The sequence below is a fragment of the Leptodactylus fuscus genome, chromosome 11, assembly GCF_031893055.1.
Source record: "Leptodactylus fuscus isolate aLepFus1 chromosome 11, aLepFus1.hap2, whole genome shotgun sequence".
NCBI classification, from domain to species: domain Eukaryota; kingdom Metazoa; phylum Chordata; class Amphibia; order Anura; family Leptodactylidae; genus Leptodactylus; species Leptodactylus fuscus.
Genome location: NC_134275.1, coordinates 10,256,610 through 10,279,655, shown reverse-complemented (window position 1 = coordinate 10,279,655; position 23,046 = coordinate 10,256,610). Strand labels below are relative to the sequence as shown.

General features: G+C 50.3%; 2 protein-coding genes across 3 annotated transcripts; one reads left to right on the top strand and one right to left on the bottom strand.

Moving 5' to 3' along the window:
• The first annotated feature begins 1,303 nt into the window (after positions 1-1,303).
• POMT1 (protein O-mannosyltransferase 1) lies at positions 1,304-13,466 on the top strand. 2 transcript variants are annotated; one of them, XM_075260803.1, is made up of 20 exons: positions 1,304-1,351; positions 5,306-5,511; positions 5,982-6,088; positions 6,308-6,358; positions 6,830-6,976; positions 7,344-7,455; positions 8,589-8,654; positions 8,729-8,822; positions 8,897-9,052; positions 9,886-10,016; positions 10,116-10,211; positions 10,310-10,402; positions 10,479-10,575; positions 10,802-10,894; positions 11,076-11,196; positions 11,267-11,364; positions 11,627-11,740; positions 12,459-12,585; positions 12,676-12,853; positions 12,936-13,466. In XM_075260803.1, exons 2-20 carry the CDS (start codon positions 5,387-5,389, stop codon positions 13,105-13,107), a joined length of 2,178 nt encoding a protein of 725 aa, XP_075116904.1. In that variant the 5' UTR covers positions 1,304-1,351; positions 5,306-5,386; the 3' UTR covers positions 13,108-13,466. The 2 variants fall into 2 exon arrangements, with proteins under 2 accessions (XP_075116904.1, XP_075116905.1); XM_075260804.1 differs by having other exon boundaries at positions 1,332-1,351; positions 5,383-5,511.
• Positions 13,467-13,613: 147 nt separating this feature from the next.
• Positions 13,614-21,584, bottom strand: UCK1 (uridine-cytidine kinase 1). Its single transcript, XM_075260649.1, has 7 exons — positions 21,392-21,584; positions 17,194-17,353; positions 17,010-17,106; positions 16,689-16,831; positions 16,463-16,557; positions 16,067-16,115; positions 13,614-15,571 (listed from the first exon to the last, which is right to left on the bottom strand). Exons 1-7 carry the CDS (start codon positions 21,479-21,481, stop codon positions 15,390-15,392), a joined length of 816 nt encoding a protein of 271 aa, XP_075116750.1. The 5' UTR covers positions 21,482-21,584; the 3' UTR covers positions 13,614-15,389.
• Between the last annotated feature and the right edge of the window lie 1,462 nt (positions 21,585-23,046).

Sequence of the window (23,046 nt, the reverse complement as noted above, 5' to 3'; positions counted from 1 at the left end):
GTCAGCATGGACGCTCTGACCGGTCAGTGACTACTCCATATACACAAGCTGTGCTGTCCTGTGTGTACTGACCCTTATATCATAGTCAGGGGTCAGCATGGACGCTGTGACCGGTCAGTGACTACTCCATATACACAAGCTGTGCTGTCCTGTATATACTGTCCCTTATATCATAGTCAGGGGTCAGCATGGACGCTGTGACCGGTCAGTGACTACTCCATATACACAAGCTGTGATGTCCTGTATATACTGTCCCTTATATCATAGTCAGGGGTCAGCATGGACGCTGTGACCGGTCAGTGACTACTCCATATACACAAGCTGTGATGTCCTGTGTGTACTGACCCTTATATCATAGTCAGGGGTCAGCATGGACGCTGTGACCGGTCAGTGACTACTCCATATACACAAGCTGTGATGTCCTGTATATACTGTCCCTTATATCATAGTCAGGGGTCAGCATGGACGCTGTGACCGGTCAGTGACTACTCCATATACACAAGCTGTGATGTCCTGTGTGTACTGACCCTTATATCATAGTCAGGGGTCAGCATGGACGCTGTGACCGGTCAGTGACTACCCCATATACACAAGCTGTCCTGTCCTGTGTGTACTGACCCTTATATCATAGCATAGTCTTTTTCAGCAATTTGCTTTACTGTATCTCTTCTGCTCAGATAGTTGTAGGCTACAGGTGACATTACAGGACACCATTCACACTAGTGTTCGGGACAGTCCGGCCTCTTGGAGACTTATCTCTTTGCCCTTTCCTATACTGACATGCCCTACAACTCTATAAGCCGCGCTGTGATTGGCCGCTGCAGGTAATTAATGACAACTGGTGCAGATGTTAGAGGAGCTGTCGCCCATAGCAACCAGATACCTTATTTCCCTTGGACCAGTTGCAAGAAGCGATTTCTTTGGCATAAGTTTAGATAAATTTTCCTCATAATTTTATAGGCCGTCCATACACTGACATAAGTATTGACAATATGTTATAGTGCACGTCATCATGATCGCACAGTGCAATAACATATTACCGCTGTGATAACCTATTTCTTAGGGCACTGAGGGTCAGGAGGAGGAGGAGAAGAAGAATAACAACATGACCAAAAAAATAAGATAAAAATCAGTAAAACCACAATGTTGTGCTGAGACTTCCTGCCAACAATATGGCGGCTGCTGCACTACTTGGCGACATCGTTTGTTTCTTTACCCCGTGCGCCCTCGTGTGGCAGAGTTTACAAGCTCTGCATTACGTCATCACGTCCCAGCACGCCTGCGCAGGCTGTACTAACCGAGCGCGGCTCCTGTCAGACCTTACGAGTCGCCGCCAGAGTCCGCTGAGGAGGTGAGAGAGGGAAACGCGCGCGGTTATCAGTAGAACCGCAGGTGCTTGTGCTCAGGACGTTACCGCAGAGGAGGGATAGTGTAGACAGTGGTCAATTACAAGTGCAGAAATAGCCGACATTGTCAGTCCGACTTTACAGCCTTGCATTTGGTCACTGTTCATACTGTTAAGCGTGTAATTAAAAGTTCTGCGGTTTTCTAGTACACTTTGTGTTTCACCATTTGTAATGTCTCTGCTTTCTGTCAGTGAATGAGAACATTACGGAGTATTTACACTGTCCAGACCTCACACCTCACTGCTGCAGGTTTGTTACAGTTGTATCTTTGTAAGTGAGGTGAATATAGTGTTACCATTCACTGACAGCAAGCAGAGGAGCGAAGTCTGATATCCATCACCATAATACTGTCCCTACCTGAGACGTCCACTCCAGAGCTGCAATCACTATTCTACCGCTTATCATTGGAAATGACAAACTATATCTGCAGCACTGCAAACCTGAGACCGGGGAAGAAGACAGTATGTACAGCAGCAGAATAGTGAGCGCAGCTCTGGAGTATAATACAGGATAAGTAATGTAATGTATGTACACAGTGACTGCACCAGCAGAATAGTGAGCGCAGCTCTGGAGTATAATACAGGATAAGTAATGTAATGTATGTACACAGTGACTGCACCAGCAGAATAGTGAGCGCAGCTCTGGAGTATTATACAGGATAAGTAATGTAATGTATGTACACAGTGACTGTACCAGCAGAATAGTGAGCGCAGCTCTGGAGTATTATACAGGATAAGTAATGTAATGTATGTACACAGTGACTGCACCAGCAGAATAGTGAGCGCAGCTCCGGAGTATAATACAGGATAAGTAATGTAATGTATGTACACGGTGACTGCACCAGCAGAATAGTGAGCGCAGCTCCGGAGTATAATACAGGATAAGTAATGTAATGTATGTACACAGTGACTGCACCAGCAGAATAGTGAGCGCAGCTCCGGAGTATAATACAGGATAAGTAATGTAATGTATGTACACGGTGACTGCACCAGCAAAATAGTGAGCGCAGCTCTGGAGTATAATACAGGATAGGTAATGTAATGTATGTACACAGTGACTGTACCAGCAGAATAGTGAGCGCAGCTCTGGAGTATAATACAGGATAAGTAATGTAATGTATGTACACAGTGACTGTACCAGCAGAATAGTGAGCGCAGCTCTGGAGTATAATACAGGATAAGTAATGTAATGTATGTACACAGTGACTGCACCAGCAGAATAGTGAGCGCAGCTCTGCAGCATAATACAGGATAAGTAATGTAATGTATGTACACGGTGACTGCACCAGCAGAATAGTGAGCGCAGCTCTGCAGCATAATACAGGATAAGTAATGTAATGTATGTACACAGTGACTGTACCAGCAGAATAGTGAGCACAGCTCTGGAGTATAATACAGGATAAGTAATGTAATGTTTGTACACAGTGACTGTACCAGCAGAATAGTGAGCGCAGCTCTGGAGTATAATACAGGATAAGAAATGTATGTACACAGTGACTGCACCAGCAGAATAGTGAGCGCAGCTCTGGAGTATAATACAGGATAAGTAATATAATGTATGTACACAAGGACTGTACCAGTAGAATAGTGAGCGCAGCTCTGCAGTATAATACAGGATAAGTAATGTAATGTATGTACACAGTGACTGTACCAGCAGAATAGTGAGCGCAGCTCTGGACCATAATACAGGATAAGTAATGTAATGTATGTACACAGTGACTGTACCAGCAGAATAGTGAGCGCAGCTCTGGGGTATAATACAGGATAAATAATGTAATGTATGTACACAGTGACTGTACCAGCAGAATAGTGAGCGCAGCTCTGGAATATAATACAGGATAAGTAATGTAATGTATGTACACAGTGACTGTACCAGCAGAATAGTGAGCGCAGCTCTGGAGTATGATACAGGATGAGTAATGTAATGTATGTACACAGTGACTGTACCAGCAGAAAAGTGAGCGCAGCTCTGGAGTATAATACAGGATAAGTAATGTATATACACAGTGACTGTACCAGCAGAATAGTGAGCGCAGCTCTGGAGTATAATACAGGATAAGTAATGTATATACACAGTGACTGTACCAGCAGAATAGTGAGCGCAGCTCTGGAGTATAATACAGGATAAGTAATGTAATGTATGTACACAGTGACTGCACCAGCAGAATAGCGAGCGCAGCTCTGGAGTATAATACAGGATAGGTAATGTAATGTATGTACACAGTGACTGCACCAGCAGAATAGTGAGCGCAGCTCTGGAGTATAATACAGGATAAGTAATGTAATGTATGTACACAGTAACTGTACCAGCAGAATAGTGAGCACAGCTCTGGAGTATAATACAGGATAAGTAATGTAATGTATGTACACAGTGACTGCACCAGCAGAATAGTGAGCGCAGCTCTGGAGTATAATACAGGATAAGTAATGTAATGTATGTACACAGTGACTGTACCAGCAGAATAGTGAGCGCAGCTCTGGAGTATAATACAGGATAGGTAATGTAATGTATGTACACAGTGACTGTACCAGCAGAATAGTGAGCGCAGCTCTGGAGTATAATACAGGATAAGTAATGTAATGTATGTACACAGTGACTGTACCAGCAGAATAGTGAGCGCAGCTCTGGAGTATAATACAGGATAAGTAATGTAATGTATGTACACAGTGACTGTACCAGCAGAATAGTGAGCGCAGCTCTGGAGTATAATACAGGATAAGTAATGTAATGTATGTACACCGTGACTGTACCAGCAGAATAGTGAGCGCAGCTCTGGAGTATAATACAGGATAAGTAATGTAATGTATGTACACAGTGACTGTACCAGCAGAATAGTGAGCGCAGCTCTGGGGTATAATACAGGATAAGTAATGTAATGTATGTACACAGTGACTGTACCAGCAGAATAGTGAGCGCAGCTCTGGAGTATAATACAGGATAAGTAATGTAATGTATGTACACAGTGACTGCACCAGCAGAATAGTGAGCGCAGCTCTGCAGTATAATACAGGATAAGTAATGTAATGTATGTACACAGTGACTGCACCAGCAGAATAGTGAGCGCAGCTCTGGAGTATAATACAGGATAAGTAATGTAATGTATGTACACCGTGACTGTACCAGCAGAATAGTGAGCGCAGCTCTGGAGTATAATACAGGATAAGTAATGTAATGTATGTACACAGTGACTGTACCAGCAGAATAGTGAGCGCAGCTCTGGAGTATAATACAGGATAAGTAATGTAATGTATGTACACAGTGACTGTACCAGCAGAATAGTGAGCGCAGCTCTGGGGTATAATACAGGATAAGTAATGTAATGTATGTACACAGTGACTGTACCAGCAGAATAGTGAGCGCAGCTCTGGAGTATAATACAGGATAAGTAATGTAATGTATGTACACAGTGACTGCACCAGCAGAATAGTGAGCGCAGCTCTGCAGTATAATACAGGATAAGTAATGTAATGTATGTACACAGTGACTGCACCAGCAGAATAGTGAGCGCAGCTCTGGAGTATAATACAGGATAAGTAATGTAATGTATGTACACCGTGACTGTACCAGCAGAATAGTGAGCGCAGCTCTGGAGTATAATACAGGATAAGTAATGTAATGTATGTACACAGTGACTGTACCAGCAGGATAGTGAGCGCAGCTCTGGAGTATAATACAGGATAAGTAATGTAATGTATGTACACAGTGACTGTACCAGCAGAATAGTGAGCGCAGCTCTGGAGTATAATACAGGATAAGTAATGTAATGTATGGACACAGTGACTGTACCAGCAGGATAGTGAGCGCAGCTCTGGAGTATACAGACTATGTAATCTGGGACATTTCGTTAGTAATATTTGGGTTTTTGCTGGTTTATTCCTGATGTATTTCTCTTCCTCTAGGATGTGACCTCCTCCTCCTCTTCCTCCTCCCTCTTGCATTTGCTTCTCCTGAGTCTTCTCCCCCCTTTCCTCTGCAGTAAGATGGCGGCTCCTGCTAAGAAATCTCCCTTTGTAGTCACCTTGGACATTAATCTGATCATTGTGGCTTTGACTGTGTTGGGACTTCTCAGCCGTCTGTGGAATCTTTGTCACCCGCCGGCTGTTGTGTAAGTTTTTACTTCTTTCTTTCTTATATAGCGCCACCATATACTACAGCGCTGTACACACATTGCCAGTCACTGTCCCATATAGCGCTCACACTCTACAATCAGCGGGTGCAGACTCCTGGCATCCGATGATCGGTCTTCTTTCAGCTGTGGGCATTGATGTAAAATCTGCATTACACTGTTTGTGACCTGAACATTATGCTGTGTGAACACACCCTTATGACAGGACGTCAGTGTCATGTGCAGGAGCCGCTTATTTGGGGTCTATCCCGCTGCTCCTCCTGCTGTTAGAAATCTACAACTCCAGAGATGACACAAAACAAACCCTCAGCTGTAAGAAGTCTGAGCCACAGTCTTGTAACTGGAGAGAATTTGGTGCACAAAGTTCAGTAGAAGGTTGCAGAACCTGTGATGAAGGTTTCTTTATGCAGATTCCGGGGCCCCCTTAATGTTCTGCTTCTCCCTCGCAGGTTTGATGAGGTTTATTACGGTCAGTTCATCTCTCTGTACATGAAACGGATATTTTTCCTGGATGACAGTGGACCTCCCCTAGGACACATGCTGCTCGCTCTTGGAGGTGAGACATGACATGAGCACAAACCAACTAGGTCCCAACGTCCAGACATTTATACTGTAAGCTCTTTGGCCCAGATGTAATCCAACATGAGATAGAAACCATCCCATGTCACCTGGATATTCAGCAGATAGTCCGGCCCTGGTGGTGCCACCTGTCTACATGGGCACGGAGACCTCATGGTACCTTTCTAGTTCTCAGTCTGATGTATTTGTCTTGCAGGATACCTTGGGGGATTCGATGGTAATTTCATGTGGAACAGGATTGGGGCCGGTAAGTGATATCTGGGGGTTAGATGTCTGTCACATCACTGTCTGTAGAGGTTTGGCTTTGCAGTAATATTTGCTTCTCTTGATGTTAGTCTTGCTTCTAAGACTAAAATCCTCTATTATCAGAACCTCCCACTCCCGTATACTATAAGACTTCTCCCGAGTTGCACCACTTCTCTGGAATCTTCTACCCCGGACAATCAGATTTACTCCCAATTTCTGCAGCTTCAAGCACAAACTAAAGACACATCAGACGGGCCGATCACATGTCCTAATATAAAGCCTTCCGCAGTCAGAATCCTGCAAACTAATCTGTTCACACTCTCACATTACCCTACAGGATCTGATCTTGTATCAGGCTGTAACTCTATATGTCCAGGCTTAACCCTTTCAATACCCATCACTGAATGTAAATGTCAGCCTACTACTATATACTTGTGATAGATACCTGTCATGTGCCTTCTCTCCCCTGAAGAATACAGCAGTAATGTCCCCGTGTGGTCGCTGCGTCTGCTGCCTGCCCTGTCCGGAGGCTTCTCTGTCCCACTTGCCTATCAGATTGTGGTTGAGCTGGGTTACTCTGCCTGGGCCGGAGTGGCTGCGGCTCTGCTAATTCTCTTTGGTGAGTCTTACCTACCTACTTTCACCTACACAACCTATTAATCCAGCGCTGAATACTGAAATACTGAATCTACACTGCAGACTGTGATAGAATACAGCCCTGTGCTAAAGTGTTGTGTGCCCATTGGTTACAGACAACATACAAATCCCTCTGTAGTCTGATCCTAAAGTCATGTGATATTCCAGAGAACAGGAACACATGACTACAGTACAAGATTACACGGGAATTGTTTGCCTGTAACCATGGAGGCCCAAAGCTTTACATCGGAGCTGTATACACTGGAAGACACTGGGTTTTATATACATTGAGTATCATCAGATACAAGTAGTTATCTGTGAGTGTAACCCTGTACTTATCCCTGTTCTAGAAAATGCCCTGGTCACTCAGTCCCGTCTGATTCTTCTAGAGTCCTTCCTCATATTTTTCATACTTTTGGCCATCTTGTCCTACCTCAAGTTTCATAACTATCAGCAAACCAGGTAAGTCCAGTGAGATAAAAGTAACATTGCAGAGTGGGATCACATAGAATACCAGCAAATGTAACCTTTATTGATATTGCAGATAAAACCATTAATAGGTAAAAACAGATATTTGAATCCGGCCGCCTGGGCAGTAGTACACCCAAGTGCAACAGGTGTGCTCTAGATCAAGCAACACCAAAAGGTAAGTGGGGTAAATGTAAAGGGCAAATGTGCCTGTCACAATGCTTTATCGCCCTTACCACTAATACCCTCACTCCCTAGCCATATCAATTCAAATATGCCAGATATTTGATGGTACTGAATCAAATATCACTCCACTGACTTCAGATGAATATAACACAGTGAAAGTTGCCTCCTCCCCCCCTGAGGATACTGGCCTTGTGCCACACCAACAGGGAAGGAAGTCGGACCACTATTACACCAATAGTCAGGGAGCTTCAGAACTTCATGTACTGGCATATGACTAGTTAAACTGCAACTTCACCCTATGCGTTTCATCTCTATATGAGAATCATCAGGGGCTCAAATGTACGAGAATTGTTCCATTACACGTGGCAGCAGCCACTGTGTACCAATAAACAAACTAGCGGTAGGTGCACTGACCACCAGCAGGACCGCTCCATACCTTTTGGTGTTGCTTGATCTAGAGCACACCTGTTGCACTTGGGTGTACTACTGCCCAGGCGGCCGGATTCAAATATCTGTTTTTACCTATTAATGGTTTTATCTGCATAATCAATAAAGGTTAAGTTTTATTTTCATTTTTTGTACTCCTTTGGGAATTTTTTCCCCTCAGTAAAACATTTGTAATAAGAACTACTCAGTATCTATAAGTCAGTGAATTTACCAGCAAATGTACCAGTGTGTATATAACCTGTATTATACTCCAGAGCTGCGCTCACTATTATCTATTCTCTGCTTGTTTAGTAATTTTTGTGGTGATTTCAATTTTGGGAAAGGTTGCAGATTAGACATTGCAGGATCGGCTGTTTGGGATTGTCTATACCCATGCTTGCTGACTGTTTCCATTACCTACAGAATATTGGGTGCAGGGCTGTTTTCACACTTCTCTGCCCTGGCACCCTCTGCTGTGTCTCTGATCCTAATGTTTGTCCTCTGCCTCCCCCCAGTCCCTTCTGTACACGCTGGTGGTTGTGGTTGGTCCTGACCGGTGTCTCCTGCTCCTGTGCGGTGGGGTAAGTAGTTGGTTCTCCTCACACCCCATCTCCTGCCTGCCTTCCTCTCTGACCTTCTCCTTTCCCATTCTCAGTGTGAAGTACATTGGGCTCTTCTCCTACCTCCTGGTCTTGGTCCTCGCTGGCGCGCACAGTTGGCAGCTTCTTGGTGATCGGAAACTATCCAATGTACGTAAGTGAAGCGTCGGCGCTCCTGATGCATTGTGGGTGGCGGCCTGTCAGCATCTTCCTCTTATGTGCAGGTGTTGGTGCTCTGTCACGTGGGGGCCCGGGGCCTGGCGCTGCTCCTGCTCCCTGCGCTCCTGTACCTGGGGATGTTCTACATACACCTGTCTGTTCTGACACGTTCTGGACCCCACGACCATATCATGAGCAGCGCCTTCCAATCCAGTCTAGAGGTAACAACTCCAATACAATGTCTTATTCTTTGGGCCCCCTCATACTCACAAAAATAGGGGTGTCCAAAGTGAATAGTGGAGATGCACATGTGACACCATTGCACCATTCAGTGCTATGGGACTGGCATAGATAGGTGTCCCATAGAAGTCATTGGTGCGGTAGTCACACATGAGCTCCACCCCCGCGTCTACACGGGACACTCAGGACCCCCATTTATACATCTATTTGGGTCCCAATGTTCGGCCCCCTTAGTCATTGCAGACACTTGTCCTCTCTTCTTTAGATAGAGGATTTTGTCCATAGCTGGGAAAGCATTGACTCTGTTCACGGTCTAAAGAGAAGCGACTATATAATGGTTGTGTATTGTGGACACCTCCGTTTGCTTTCAGTGAACCGCACCATTCTCATTCATCCTGAGCTAACACTTCTCTCAGCTGAGGGTTTGGTACAGTTGCATCCAGCTGAGACAATCCTCATGCAGGGCCCAGACAGATATATGTTACCATCGCTGATACATTGGCACAGGAAACAGATGGAATAAACCCTCAGCTGTGAGATAGGTCTGGGCAGGTTGTCGGCAAACATTCAGGGATGTTCCCGGTTACCGGCAGGAACCCAAAATCCACACCTGCAGTAATATGGGACACCGGCAGTGGACGGGGCTACAGCTGCCCTCTTATTATCAGCCTCGGAGCGACATTGCACATGCTACCCGTCCACTAGCAGCTGACACCCAGAGCCTGCTAGAACAGCTGATCTGTGCGGGATCCCGGTGTCACTCCTGACCGATCATCAATCCTGTGGATAGCTCTGACCTTGTCTGTCTTGTCAGGGCGGCCTGTCTCGGATCACGCAGGGTCAGCCGCTGGAGGTGGCTTTCGGATCGCAGATCACTCTGAGGAACACGCTGGGTAAACCAGTGCCATGCTGGTTGCACTCACACAAGAACACCTACCCCATCATGTGAGTGCTAACTTCTACTTAAAGGGGCACTCCACTCGTACAGGCTCCTTATATCATACGCGCATATCTTCAGCTTTCACTGCTGTTTTCCTCCTGCAGGTACGAGGGGGGACGCGGGAGCTCACACCAGCAACAGGTCACCTGCTACCCCTACAAAGATGTCAACAACTGGTGGATTGTCAAGGACCCCACACGGTAATCACATGATACGGTATATATACATATATATAGTGTGTGTGAGACACCTCACTGAGGAGGAGGAGGAGGGAACTATTGTGTTGTCACTTACCCAGACAGGACATGGTTGTCAGCTCGCCACCGCGCCCAGTGAGACACGGAGACACCGTACAGCTGGTACACGGGATGACGGCACGATTCCTCAACACGTAGGTGTCACTGAATGTGTTACACTGTATGTACATGTAGGATGGATACTCTCTGACTTGTTTTGTCTCCCCCCAGACATGATGTCGCTGCCCCCTTTTCACCCTATGCCCAAGAAATCTCCTGTTATATAGACTATAACATCTCCATGCCGGCACAGACGCTGTGGAAGGTGGTGAGTGTCAGCTTCTGAGCCGAGACTGGAGGGGGCTAGAGTGCTACGTCCTGTATAAGAGAGGGCTCTGATATTGTGATGTATCATGTAGGGTGTTACATGGGGTCGCAGTCTCATTCACTTCAGTTTCCCCCTCACTGATAGCAAGCGGAGGTCTTGAAAATGACAAAGCTTTATTGACACAGGACGGTGTGGGTTTGACAGTAACGTCAGCCTGTCCTTACAGGAGATCATAAATCGGGAGTCAGATCGAGACGCGTGGAAGACGATCCTGTCTGAAGTGAAGCTGGTCCATGTGAACACATCGGCTGCCCTGAAGGTAATCGCAGCTATTGCCCCCTGTTATCAGCCATGGTGTGCAGTAGTGAAAATGTGGTGGGGATAATGTATTGTGTGTGTGTGTTCACCCATAACTGTGACGTCTGAATAATCCCTGAAGTCTAATCCACCTTCCAGCTGAAGCTTGTGTGACTGGCCGGTGACTTGTGCTCTCCCTGCAGCTCAGCGGCTCCACATTACCAGACTGGGGCTTCCGGCAGCTGGAGATTGTGGGGGACAAAGTGGCAAAAGGTTCTCATCAGAGTCTGGTGTGGAACGTGGAGGAGCATCGATACGGCAAGAGTAAGTGTATGGAGGAGGCGGCAGAGGCTCAGAGCCGGCCTGTCATGTCCTGAATATCTACTGTCTATAGGTCGGGAGCAGGCAGAGCGAGAGGAGGAGCTGCACACTCCGGCACAGATGGATGTGGCAAGGAACCTCAGCTTCATGGCGCGGTTCTGGGAGCTGCAGGTAAGTGCCCCATGTCATGTTATAGCTGCAGGTAGATACCCCATGTCATGTCATAACTGCGGGTAGGTGCCCCATGTCATGGTATAGCTGCAGGTAGGTGCTCCATGTCATATTATAGTTGCGGGTATGTGCTCCATGTCATATTATAGTTACAGGTAGGTGCCCCATGTCAGGTTATAGCTGTGGGTTCTGGGGGTGTACACAGAGCAGTCAGTGCAGCTTTATACTGGAGCATTTAGACATTGCTTTGTCTGCCCCCTAGTGGAAGATGCTGACTATGCGGAGCGACAGTCCGGAGCACAAGTACTGCTCGTCACCTCTAGACTGGGTCACACTGGACACCAGCATCGCCTACTGGCTCCATCCCAGGACTACGGTGAGTGGACACTCATTGGTTTATGTGCTATATCCCTCAGCAAAAGGTCTCATTAATGTGAGGGGAGCACAAAGATTGTGTCCAATATGGCTGCAGCGCCCCCCACTGTATGATGAGAGGGCCGTCTTATATCCATTCATTTCTGTCTGTAAAGAAGCAAAGTGAGAGGAGCTGCTGCTTTGTGACATGTTTAGTAACGTATTATGGATTGTAACGTATTAAAAGTGCACCAAAATTAGGCATATAGCGCCCCCTCAGGCTATCAGATCAGTGGGGGTTCTGCGCTCGGTCCCCCCTCCCCTGCTAATCCTCTGTGTTTGCAGTGCTCCATCTACCTAGTAGTGGCGATACTTGGTATTGCAGCTTCATCCCCTGAGATCTGTCACTTGGTGCGGTGTCTGTCACCCCTCCACCATTCTGCCGCCGGAGAATCCCCCAGTTTGTGGCAGTGAATTCCCTTTAGGTCAGAGCTGCTCGGCCCTCGGGTTAGTTGTGTGTTGTCTATGGCAGTCACATCCAGAGTTTGTGTAAATTGTTCCCCATGTTAGTTGTTCGTCTCCTCTTCCTCATGGGGGGTTGTAGCAGGTTTTTTGGCTGCTGGGGGAGCGTTACACCATGAGGGGAGGAGGATTCTAGTCTTACAGTTGTTACATTTTTGGTTGCTCCCCTTGTGTCCCCCTATGTGCTGATGTTATGTCACTGTCTTGTCCACTTCCAGGCTCAGATCCAGCTGCTGGGGAACCCTGTGATCTGGTATTCTGCCAATGCTGGAGCCGCAGGCTACACCGTCCTCTTCCTTTACTACCTGCTGCGGCTTCACCGGAGAATCCACGACATCCCACAAGGTCAGAGATGAGTTCTGTCACCTGTAGAGACCCACAAGGCGCTGGCAGCCTGACCACTGGGGATGACACGTCCGTATGTTGTATCTGCAGGCACCTGGCATGCTTTACAGCTCACCGGGACTCTGTGCCTCGGGGGCTGGGCTGTGAATTACCTACCATTCTTCCTGATGGAGAAGACCCTCTTCCTGTATCATTACCTCCCGGCCCTGACCCTGCAGATCCTGCTGCTGCCTCCAGTCCTGGAACATGTCCACCAGCATCTGATCAGGTGAGGGCTCTGCCTGTGCTTTGTATGGTGACGGCTGGTCCTGTCCTGGGGTCTTTACTCATTGGTCCGGTCTCTGCTTTAGGTCTGACACTTTACAAAACACCTTCTGTGCCGTCCTGCTGGTCTGGATGTCCAGTGTTGTCCTGATCTTTAGTAAGCTCTGTCCCCTTACCTACGGAGAGCCGGCCCTGTCACCGCAAGAATTGAGAGGTTTAAGGTGGAAAGACACCTGGGACATTCTCATTAGAAAGTGAGGGAAGGCGAGGACTTGCACCGGTGACCATGAATGTGTCAGAGTGAAGATGATGATGATGAGCTGGGCCTGAGAGGTCATGGAGTCAATGTAAGGTGTTTAAAGGAATAGCAAAATATAGGTTAGGAAGCTCCAGTCTCCTGTACAGTGTGAGTATCACTGTGGAGGTGACCAGGAGGTGGCGCCGTGGTCGGACGAGCCTGACACAGAGCTGACAACCTGCAGCAAGGACTGTACAGATATCCCATACAAGCTGCAGGCAAGACGGTGGTAGAGACGCACAGCAGGGGGCAGCACGGAGCACAGAAGGAAGCTCCACCCTGATGGAAGTCACGTGACATCTGTGCTCTGCCCACACAATAAAGGTATTTAGTGAAATCTGTTGTACGTAGTGTCAGCGACTAGTCTGTGCGCGGCAGAAATCACGTGATGTTTCCATTCACTGACAGCCGATACCGTATGACGCTAATAACACGACAGACGCTGTTTATACGATAATTTCCTTTTAATGACGATGATGTTATTGCCGTTTACACTGAGAATACTGGTGACGGGACGCCGAGGACAGAGGAGATGGTGACAGAATATAACAGTCGTGCTGCCATCTGCTAGAACAAGGACTACAACCCCCAGCAGTGCCCTGATCACCGGCCTCTGGTTTCCGTCATTAAAAGGCAGCAGCCTGGACGAGGAAACGACTAATGAAATGTCGCATCTGATTATCTACAGCAGCAGCCGCCGCCGACCTCCAGCCAGTCCCAGCATGCCACGCGCTCGCCGGAGGTCCGCTCATTTGCATAAGCATAAAGTGCAAAATTAAGACAATTAAGCTACAAGGTGGATCCAGAAGATAGAGCCCAGTGTGAGCGACCATTCAGGACGCTGAGGTGTGAGGGGGCGCTCTAGAGTAGGGGCGACCTCACCCCACAAACAGCCCCTCAGATCTCACCGGACCCCCGCTGGAGTCTCTCTACAGGTTTAGGTGTCGGTTTTGCTCGGCCATCATGTGACATGTTCACACCTGGCAGATCTGTGACAGACGTGTCTGTTCCATGTACATGTATAGAACAGGTTTTACTGCTACAGATCTGCTGTGTGTGAATACACGCTATACACAGTTATTATATGGCGGTGATGTCCTTATATAGCAGATATAGGAGGTGTCACCAGGAGGGGCCCCGGGGCCTCAGAACATTTGGGCCATTACCGTCTCTCCTGGTCACACACTATCTGCGTCCTCCATGTTGTCTCCCTGGTCATACAGATGGATGTACATGAAGCTTCTTCTGGTGGACGAGCAGAGGCCCCCCATATGCAGCAGCGTGAGGACTAATGATGGACATGGCTGCCCCGGACCCCAACTACAGGTATATGGGGGGGCCTCTGCTCTTCCACCAGTAGAAGCCTATCCAAACCAGGCAGGCTGGAGTAGGTTTCGCCAGAATTAGGAAGACTCCCGCCTCTATATCATTGCGGGGTCATAAGGAAGATTTCACTTCAATTACCTAAAAATTGGAAACTCTTAAAAAATTAGCAGTAGACTGCGCTGCCCCATGTGTAACGCACAGTCTACCGCCATCTTGGAATGGTCAAAATGAACTAAACCTGTCCTTGTAGCAGCCAATCACAACACAGCTTTGTCTCTAGAGAAATCTGGACTCTGATTGGCTATTACAGAGAGATGAGGCCCCGTGTCCTGATATGGCCGCGTTCACACACGTGAGGCTGATTCCAGACTGGTCACACCCACCATAGAAACGCTGTGAACGCAACCACGTGATTGGCCGTCCCGATCACCTGACATTAAGGAAATCTATGACAACATTTATTACCCTTCATCTCTGCGGCCGCCGGCGTCTCCACTACTACAACCCTCATCGTTGTGTGTCCGTCTGTGTAGAAGGTGCCAGGAAGAAATCATAGCCAGCGTCACTAACTATCTGCCATGTCAGGAGTGGGGGATGGGGTACAAGGTGCAGCTTATGTAGTCAGTGGGGGAGGGGTGAGCTCACGTCATATCTATGAACACAGCACAGGATTTTAACATGAGGTTCCAGATTCCATTTTGACTGGCAGGTCCACCAGGGGGCGCTGTGCGCTCCAGTCACATGATAAATGTCTCTTCTTACCATTGTCGTCAATCATCAGCGGGTAAATATCCGAAAAATGAGAAATGCTTCAAAAATAACAACCGATTCCCCATTGTGGCGGCACTTAGTCCCAGCGCTCGATGTCGGCACCTGCCGGATATGGAATGATGAGGAGACTGATCTCACTGTGCGCTCAGTGTGGCCGGCTGCTGGACTCCAGGTGAGTGCGCTTCCCCGGGACCAGAACTCCTCCTGGCTCGCCGGGGCCCGGGAAGCTTCTTTTCTGCGACCGCCCATTGACAGACCCGCGCTGCCACTTACAGATGTCACCATTCAGGATGTCCTGGATGTGCTGCACAATCAGGTTAATGGCCACTGCGAGGGGAGAAGAAAGGTCAGAGAGCAGGGTAAGAGCGCCCCCTACAGACAGGCAGGAATAGTCACAATACCAATGATCAAGGGGATACCCAAGTGTTTTGGATAGTGATGACCTAGTCACAGGATGGGTCCCCAGTAACTGATTGCTCGGAGCCCGCACTGATACTGTATGCATGGTGATAGCTCTGCCTGTACGGGAATAGAGCCCAGCGCCATTGTGACAGAGCCGTACGCTATAGCAGTGATGACGGGGAAACTGCAGCTCCGCTCCCGCCTGAAGAGGAGCGAAACACCCTGCAGACAGCCACTGACAGCCACAGTGGGGACAGACACCCACCCATCACATACACTTGGGGTCTTGGACACTCCATTCACTGTTCTGTATGAGCTGCAGTACCGCTTACCACCACTGCCACCCTATAGACAATAATGCAACAGCGCCCCCACCTAATGATACAAAGTGTAAGCAAAGATGCCTCCTCCTGCACTCACCCATGTTATCCACACCCCGCGGGATGATGACATCAGCATACTTCTTAGTCTACAGGGAGAAGAAAACGATAGAGATTGGCAGTGACCACCGAAGCGAGTAATCGGCGTGCAGGAGACACTTCAGTAAGGGACAGCTCAGACCAGGCCGCAGCCCACGGTCAGTATTACGGCTGCAGATCTGCCATTAGTGCCAAATGATCAAAAATGAGAAAGGGCGTGGCTAATTGTAAAGGGGCGTGGTTTGGGGGTCACTTCACTTCCCTCCAATATGGGCTATTTGTGCTCCTGGAGCGGGCAATGGTGACAACGATGCAGGGGGAGATATCACAACGCAGCCACATTACAGTCTGAACTAGCCCTTAGTGATCGATACGAGGAGACTTGTCAGAATATTACCGGCAGGGAGAATTCCTCGAAGGCCGGCTTCACGAAGGTCGTGTACTGTGTGAGGATCTGCTCCAGCTCTCTGCCGCGCTTCATGTCTCGCAGGACTACGAGAGGAAAGATCCCATAAGATGGATGTCAGCGGTAGAGGATCAGGGCCAGGTCACACACAGCAGCCCCCCGGTCACAGCGACTGTCCGTGGCAATGCGGGGACCCCGAACCTCTCGCCTGACTCACCTCTCCGGGACAACCTGACGTCCGAGTCTGTGTCCACAAACAGCTTGAGGTGGAACATGTCCCTGATCTCCTGGTTATAGAAGGCCAGAATGCCCTCGAACAGCAGCACGTCAGCGGGGTAGACGGTCGTCGTCTCCGGTAACCTGCAGAGAGAGAAGCTGCAGCTGTATTCATCTGTGTGCAGTGCAGCCGGGGGCCACAAGGTGGCGATCACCCAGCTGAGCAGGACATTAGGGAGAGCTCTATATTATGATGACCCGGAGCGGTGCAGGGGCCACAGTCAGCCCCGGTACATGTACCCCAGAGCTGGGAGCGTCTCACCTGGAGTGAGTGACAAAGTCATACATGGGGACGTCCACGATTTGCCCCTCCAGGATCTTGGTGAGTGTCCGGGACATCAGATCGTTGTCAAAAGCATCTAAGGAAAGAGAAGGGAACATTGTGATCACATGACGTGAGGACCGGGGGGCAGCGGTGTATAAAGGGGCAGCTTAGGGCCACTCACCAGGGTGATCGAAGTTGTACTGCCCCTTCAGGGCCCGGGCCTTCTGCTCGGCAGTCAGCACCTTGTAGAATCGGTCTTGGCTTAATATGACCACCTTCCTCTGACATTGGTCAACCTCGTTCTGCCCCAGCAGCTCCATAATCTTCTCACACACTGTGGACTGGACGACAGACAAGACGACGACGTCAGGGAAACCCACAAAGTACAGAGAAGGGTGTCGCCACCTTGTGGCCAATATATGTGAAGCAGCTGCAGCTCTGTGCCAGCAGGGGGCGCAGTACAAGGTGTCAGTGAATCAGCCATGATGCCTGGAGAACTGCTGACCTCTATAGGAAACTGGAAATGACTCTCTACTGGGCAGTAAGTGGTTAACAAAGGTCAATATGTGCAGGGGGCAAAGTCTGACCCCTCCTGCCCCCGCAGTGACACCGGGCAACATGGACTGAGTTGTAAATTTATATAGGTGTCATATATACAGGACCCTCGCAGCACAGGTGACCTCAGCCCTATGGAAATAAAATTTATAGCGGATGTTCCCCTGGACCAGCCCTGCACCAATTCATAACAGAACAACAAATCCCCTGCAATAGTCATTCAGCCAGAGCTACAGTATAGGAGTCCGACTACTGGCAACCACCAATAGGGGGAGCTCACAATAGTACACTGCTGAAAATCACATCAATAACACATCTGTATATAGTGAGCTCCCTCTAGTGGTGGCTGTATAACCTGTATATAGTGAGCTCCCTCTAGTGGTGGCTGTATAACCTGTATGTAGTGAGCTCCCTCTAGTGGTGGCTGTATAACCTTTATATAGTGAGCTCCCTCTAGTGGTGGCTGTATAACCTTTATATAGTGAGCTCCCTCTAGTGGTAGGTGTAGATATGAATCCACTTATAATTCTCTCCTACCAAACTGACTATTTCCAGGCCAGAGAAACCTCCAGACTGAACATTCTAAACTATCACGGCAGGAGAGAACTCTGTCTACGATTTATGCAATTGTAACAAACCCTCAGCTGTGAGAACTGTCAAGTCAGAACTGTGTAACAGAGGCAGCTGGTGCAGAGGCGCTCCTCCTGTCACTGTGGGGGTCGGTGTAGGGACGCTCCTCCTGTCACTGTGGGGTCGCTCCTCCTGTCACTGTGGGGTCGGTGTAGGGTTGTTCCTCCTGTCACTATGGGGTAGGTGTGGGGTTGTTCCTCCTGTCACTGCGGGGTCGGTGTAGGGCTGCTCCTCCTGTCACTGCGGGGTCGGTGTAGGGACGTTCCTCCTGTCACTGCGGGGTCGGTGTAGGGCTGCTCCTCCTGTCACTGTGGGGTCGGTGTAGGGTTGCTCCTCCTGTCACTGTGGGGTCGGTGTAGGGACGTTCCTCCTGTCACTGTGGGGTCGGTGTAGGGACGTTCCTCCTGTCACTGTGGGTCGGTGTAGGGACGTTCCTCCTGTCACTGTGGGGTCGGTGTACGGTCGCTCCTCCTGTCACTGTGGGGTCGGTGTAGGGACGTTCCTCCTGTCACTGTGGGGTCGGTGTAGGGACGTTCCTCCTGTCACTGTGGGGTCGGTGTAGGGACGTTCCTCCTGTCACTGTGGGGTCGGTGTAGGGTCGCTCCTCCTGTCACTGTGGGGTCGGTGTAGGGACGTTCCTCCTGTCACTGTGGGGTCGGTGTAGGGACGTTCCTCCTGTCACTGTGGGGTCGGTGTAGGGTTGCTCCTCCTGTCACTGTGGGGTCGTTCCTCCTGTCACTGTGGGGTTGTTCCTCCTGTCACTGTGGGGTCGGTGTAGGGTTGTTCCTCCTGTCACTGTGGGGTCGCTCCTCCTGTCATTGTGGGGTCGGTGTGGGGTTGTTCCTCCTGTCACTGTGGGGTAGGTGTAGGGTTGTTCCTCCTGTCACTGTGGGGTCACTGTGGGGTCGGTGTAGGGTTGCTCCTCCTGTCACTGTGGGGTCAGTGTAGGGTTGTTCCTCCTGTCACTGTGGGGTCGGTGTAGGGACGCTCCTCCTGTCACTGTGGGGTCGGTGTAGGGTCGCTCCTCCTGTCACTGTGGGGTCGGTGTAGGGTCGCTCCTCCTGTCACTGTGGGGTCGGTGTAGGGTCGCTCCTCCTGTCACTGTGGGGTCGGTGTAGGGACGCTCCTCCTGTCACTGTGGGGTCGGTGTAGGGACGCTCCTCCTGTCACTGTGGGGTCGGTGTGGGGTTGCTCCTCCTGTCACTGTGGGGTCGCTCCTCCTGTCACTGTGGGGTCAGTGTAGGGTCGTTCCTCCTGTCACTGTGGGGTAGGTGTAGGGTTGTTCCTCCTGTCACTGTGGGGTCAGTGTAGGGTCGTTCCTCCTGTCACTGTGGGGTAGGTGTAGGGTTGTTCCTCCTGTCACTGTGGGGTAGGTGTAGGGTTGTTCCTCCTGTCACTGTGGGGTCGGTGTAGGGTTGTTCCTCCTGTCACTGTGGGGTCGGTGTAGGGACGCTCCTCCTGTCACTGTGGGGTCGGTGTAGGGTTGCTCCTCCTGTCACTGTGGGGTCGGTGTGGGGTCGCTCCTCCTGTCACTGTGGGGTCGGTGTGGGGTCGCTCCTCCTGTCACTGTGGGGTCGGTGTGGGGTCGCTCCTCCTGTCACTGTGGGGTCGGTGTGGGGTCGCTCCTCCTGTCGGTGTGGGGTCGCTCCTCCTGTCACTGTGGGGTCGCTCCTCCTGTCACTGTGGGGTCGGTGTGGGGTCGCTCCTCCTGTCACTGTGGGGTCGGTGTGGGGTCGCTCCTCCTGTCACTGTGGGGTCGGTGTGGGGTCGGTGTGGGGACGCTCCTCCTGTCACTGTGGGGTCGGTGTGGGGTCGCTCCTCCTGTCACTGTGGGGTCGGTGTGGGGTCGCTCCTCCTGTCACTGTGGGGTCGCTCCTCCTGTCACTGTGGGGTCGGTGTGGGGTCGCTCCTCCTGTCACTGTGGGGTCGGTGTGGGGTCGCTCCTCCTGTCACTGTGGGGTCGGTGTGGGGTCGCTCCTCCTGTCACTGTGGGGTCGGTGTGGGGTCGCTCCTCCTGTCACTGTGGGGTCGGTGTGGGGTCGCTCCTCCTGTCACTGTGGGGTCGGTGTGGGGTCGCTCCTCCTGTCACTGTGGGGTCGGTGTGGGGTCGCTCCTCCTGTCACTGTGGGGTCGGTGTGGGGTCGCTCCTCCTGTCACTGTGGGGTCGGTGTGGGGTCGCTCCTCCTGTCACTGTGGGGTCGGTGTGGGGTCGCTCCTCCTGTCACTGTGGGGTCGGTGTGGGGTCGCTCCTCCTGTCACTGTGGGGTCGGTGTGGGGTCGCTCCTCCTGTCACTGTGGGGTCGGTGTGGGGTCGCTCCTCCTGTCACTGTGGGGTCGGTGTGGGGACGCTCCTCCTGTCACTGTGGGGTCGGTGTGGGGTCGTTCCTCCTGTCACTGTGGGGTCGGTGTGGGGTCGTTCCTCCTGTCACTGTGGGGTCGGTGTGGGGTCGTTCCTCCTGTCACTGTGGGGTCGGTGTGGGGTCGTTCCTCCTGTCACTGTGGGGTCGGTGTGGGGTCGTTCCTCCTGTCACTGTGGGGTCGGTGTGGGGTCGTTCCTCCTGTCACTGTGGGGTCGGTGTGGGGTCGTTCCTCCTGTCACTGTGGGGTCGGTGTGGGGTCGTTCCTCCTGTCACTGTGGGGTCGGTGTGGGGTCGTTCCTCCTGTCACTGTGGGGTCGGTGTGGGGTCGTTCCTCCTGTCACTGTGGGGTCGGTGTGGGGTCGTTCCTCCTGTCACTGTGGGGTCGGTGTGGGGTCGTTCCTCCTGTCACTGTGGGGTCGTTCCTCCTGTCACTGTGGGGTCGTTCCTCCTGTCACTGAGGGGTCGGTGTGGGGTCGTTCCTCCTGTCACTGTGGGGTCGGTGTGGGGTCGTTCCTCCTGTCACTGAGGGGTCGGTGTGGGGTCGTTCCTCCTGTCACTGTGGGGTCGGTGTGGGGTCGTTCCTCCTGTCACTGTGGGGTCGGTGTAGGGTCGTTCCTCCTGTCACTGTGGGGTCGGTGTAGGGTCGTTCCTCCTGTCACTGTGGGGTCGGTGTAGGGTTGTTCCTCCTGTCACTGAGGGGTCGGGCTGTTCCTCCTGTCACTGAGGGGTCGCTCACACTCCAGTAATAGAGGACACTGCCATAGACAGTGACAGCCCCTGTGACCTGCAGCGGAGACCCCGGTCTGCACTATTAACCCCCTCTCCCCCGCTCACCTTTCCGCTGGCCGTGCCGCCGCTCACTCCTATCAGGAAGGGTCTGTGGTGTCCGCGCTCCGGGGTCTCCATGTTCCCTGCAGACGCCATGGCCGGGACAACCTGCGGGCAGCGGGGACAGAGCAGAAACTACAACTCCCAGCAGCACCCGGGGCAGGACGGCCATGAGAGGACGCATGACACGTACCGCGCAGCATGCCGGGAGATGCCGCTCACAGCGCCGACGTACTACCCTCAGTCATGTGACAGTGAGGCATAACAACAGAGACACGTGACATACGACCGGGGTGGGAGTCAGAAACATGACGGGTGTGTGCGCAGAGCATGGACAATAAAGTTTTTTTTTTTGTTTTTTTTTACATATACTAAGAATTTTCTTCAGGTTTCTATGGTAACAGAAGATGGACAGCTTTATTACTGGCCTTGTCACCCCGAGCAACACAGCGCGGCCCGGCCCGGCCTGCAGGGGGAGCTTGTTTTTGTTTCCTTTTGCATTGCTGTGGGAGATGAAGATGTTTATCTGTCCGCCATGAGGAGACGTCACACACTATAGGCTCCGCCCCTAATGGAGAAGAAACCGACTGAGGGGGCAACAAACTAACAGCAGAGATATATAGTGTACAGCAAGACGACAGCGCACTATATACTACAGGGGAGAATAGTGAGCGCAGCTCTGGAGTATAATACAGGATAAGTAATGTAATGTATGTACACAGTGACTGTACCAGCAGAATAGTGAGCGCAGCTCTGGAGTATAATACAGGATAAGTAATGTAATGTATGTACACAGTGACTGTACCAGCAGAATAGTGAGTGCAGCTCTGGAGTATAATACAGGATAGGTAATGTAATGTATGTACACAGTGACGGCACCAGCAGAATAGTGAGCGCAGCTCTGGGGTATAATACAGGATAAGTAATGTAATGTAAGTACACAGTGACCAGCAGAATAGTGAGCGCAGCTCTGGAGTATAATACAGGATAGGTAATGTAATGTATGTACACAGTGACTGTACCAGCAGAATAGTGAGCGCAGCTCTGGGGTATAATACAGGATAGGTAATGTAATGTATGTACACAGTGACTGCACCAGCAGAATAGTGAGCGCAGCTCTGGGGTATAATACAGAATAGGTAATGTAATGTATGTACACAGTGACTGCACCAGCAGAATAGTGAGCGCAGCTCTGGAGTATAATACAGGATAAGTAATGTAATGTATGTACACAGTGACTGCACCAGCAGAATAGTGAGCGCAGCTCTGGGGTATAATACAGGATAGGTAATGTAATGTATGTACACAGTGACTGTACCAGCAGAATAGTGAGCGCAGCTCTGGGGTATAATACAGGATAGGTAATGTAATGTATGTACACAGTGACTGCACCAGCAGAATAGTGAGCGCAGCTCTGGAGTATAATACAGGATAAGTAATGTAATGTATGTACACAGTGACTGCACCAGCAGAATAGTGAGCGCAGCTCTGGGGTATAATACAGGATAAGTAATGTAATGTATGTACACAGTGACTGTACCAGCAGAATAGTGAGCGCAGCTCTGGGGTATAATACAGGATAAGTAATGTAATGTATGTACACAGTGACTGTACCAGCAGAATAGTGAGCGCAGCTCTGGGGTATAATACAGGATAAGTAA

Bases quoted from the DNA above. Each gene is read 5' to 3' on its own strand.
- POMT1 (XM_075260803.1), top strand. From the start codon at position 5,387: ATGGCGGCTCCTGCTAAGAAATCTCCCTTTGTAGTCACCTTGGACATT. The intron at 5,512-5,981 runs GTAAGTTTTTAC...TCTCCCTCGCAG, and splicing joins TGTCACCCGCCGGCTGTTGT to GTTTGATGAGGTTTATTACG. The intron at 10,403-10,478 runs GTAGGTGTCACT...GTCTCCCCCCAG, and splicing joins ACGGCACGATTCCTCAACAC to ACATGATGTCGCTGCCCCCT.
- UCK1 (XM_075260649.1), bottom strand. From the start codon at position 21,481: ATGGCGTCTGCAGGGAACATGGAGACCCCGGAGCGCGGACACCACAGA. The intron at 16,558-16,688 runs GTGAGTCAGGCG...TTCCTCTCGTAG, and splicing joins CGTCAGGTTGTCCCGGAGAG to TCCTGCGAGACATGAAGCGC. The intron at 16,116-16,462 runs GTAATATTCTGA...TTCTCCCTGTAG, and splicing joins TCGAGGAATTCTCCCTGCCG to ACTAAGAAGTATGCTGATGT.